This window comes from Aplysia californica, unplaced genomic scaffold (assembly GCF_000002075.1).
Source record: "Aplysia californica isolate F4 #8 unplaced genomic scaffold, AplCal3.0 scaffold00020, whole genome shotgun sequence".
In the NCBI taxonomy this organism is placed as follows: Eukaryota; Metazoa; Mollusca; class Gastropoda; order Aplysiida; family Aplysiidae; genus Aplysia; species Aplysia californica.
In genome coordinates, this window is record NW_004797290.1 from 1,310,301 (window position 1) to 1,312,522 (window position 2,222).

At 39.5% G+C, this 2,222-nt stretch overlaps 1 protein-coding gene across 1 annotated transcript in view; it reads right to left on the reverse strand.

Annotated features, from left to right (window-relative positions):
- The window catches only part of LOC101857921 (neuronal acetylcholine receptor subunit alpha-10-like), a gene marked incomplete in the record, with an annotated part of 130,039 nt that overhangs the window by 28,893 nt on the left and 98,924 nt on the right, over positions 1-2,222 (reverse strand). The window contains 1 exon segment of the mRNA NM_001310494.1: positions 485-665. Coding sequence (NP_001297423.1) covers positions 485-665 — 181 coding nt within the window.

Consider the following 2,222-nt stretch of genomic DNA (forward strand, 5'->3'; position numbering starts at 1 on the left):
ACAGAGAGAGAGAGAGAGAGAGAGAGAGAGAGAGAGAGAGAGAGAAACTAGAGAGGTGCATATCGAAGTTAAAAAGATGCAGAAAGAAGGTAAAAAGATGGGCCTCCAGGGAGACTTAACGATAATACATGTATACCAAAGCATTTCTGTGGGCAAATACTGTATACAATGCAATGAAAATTATTAAGATTTTGCCTTAAGTTTTTAAAAATAACATATTATTGCATTTTGAAAATACATATTATCTTTATGATCGAGGATGTGCTGTTAAAAAGAGGCTGACTCATAAGTTTAATTCAAGAATTAAAGCGTTACAACGAGAAAAAGTATTTTTTTAAAAACTGTCTACAAATATATTAACTATCGTCCTCCTTCTTTTAAGTACATGTTACTGTCTAGTTACACCTCTAATCTTCGGCACTGATATAACCTATTTGTGTTGCAATCGCCGTAAAACTTTTACTGAAACTTAAACAAATTGTACCTGAAATCCATCATAGGCCCAGGAGCCCAGCACAAGAGCACACAGCTGGTCATCGAAGGGGAAAAATGTGATGTCCATCTTACAGGAGCTCCGCATTCTTACAATAGGCGGCCAGAACACCGTTCCGTCATGGTGCACCATGGCAAGGCTGCGCATGTAGCCTTTGTTGTGGTTGTCCACGCTGTGGAAGAAGATCGTCACCATCATCATCATCGTCATCATCATCATCATCGTCATCATCATCATCATCGTCGTCGTCTTTGTCATCATCATCATCATCATCATCATCATCATCATCATCATCATCATCATCATCATCATCATCATCATCACCTTCATTCCGCTACTACTACTACTACTACTACTACTACTACTACTACTACTACTACTACTACTTTAAAATTTCGAAATATTTTGAACGGCCTATGATTTATTCAGAACACAAACAAAAAACTAATAGCACGCAAACATAATTTTTCTCGATGTTTGCTGGACACCCACTCTCATCTGATAGAATAGAAAAAAAATTGAAAAGAAAATCCCAAGATCATCAACAAAAACAAAACAAAAAAAAGACAACAAATGAACAACCCCCACCCCCCACTACCCCCTCCCCCAAAGCAAAAGCAAAACATCAGGCCCAGACTAGGATTTGAATCCCAAACTGATCTTACACTGCAAATCCGGCAATCTAAACAACAGACTTCCCGTTAATAAGCAGTAACATGACGCGTCGTTCCTCAGCGTTACAGCAATTATCGTAGTCCTCAATAATATAACAACTCTAGCATTGCAATGCACCCGGCCATAGCAGAAAACGAATACATCATTCGAGTAACCGAATGCAGACCAAAATGTCTCAAAGGCTACCTAAGAAAACACTGTATTCCAAAAACAGATGAAAAATAACTACAACCAAGACATAAACATGTTGATTAAAAAAAACAACAACAACCAAAGAAAGCAACAACAACAAAAACAAATAAAATCAAATCATCATCATCATCCAGTGCCAGATCTGCCACAGACATCGGCGATCATGGTTCTCCATTCATTCATTTGCTCGAATGCTCTCAAAAAAGCTACGTTTCCCTGATCTTTCCCCGATATCCATTTGCTTAGGTTCCCTAGGCAAGTTGCTCTGGGCCTACCCCTGCCTCGTTTGCCTTCAATCTTGCCAGTGAGAGCTAGTAAAAAAAAAAAAAAAAGCATCCCCCCCAAGAAAAACAAAAGCAAAACAAAGCAAAGCAAAACAATACAAACAACAAAACAAAACAAAATTAAACAAAAATCTGTGCACAAGACCTTTTTCTCGAGAAAGCAAGTCAGTTCATTCCGTTTTCCAATTCTCATTTGACAGGCTACCCGTATGCACTAGTATTTTATGTAGCTTGAAAAAAATAAACAAAACACCTGGGCCTGCCATGAGCTTAGGCAGTTAACATGAAAATAGCCCGGGCGTCACGATTTCCGCCTCCGGTTGAGACTTCAGTCTCTGTTTTCAGTCCATCTGTCCGTCCATCCGTCTGCCTATCTGTCTGCTTATCTGTCCGTTTATTTGTCTAATTGTCTATCTGTCCATCTGTTTCTCTTTTTGTCTGCCTGTCTTTATCTCTCTGTTTCTCTGTCGCTGTCTCTCCCTCTCTCTGTCACTGTATCTCTGTATCTCTGTTTCTCTGTCTCTCTGTCTGTCTGTCTGTCTGTCTGTCTGTCTGTCTGTCTGTCTGTCTGTCTGTCT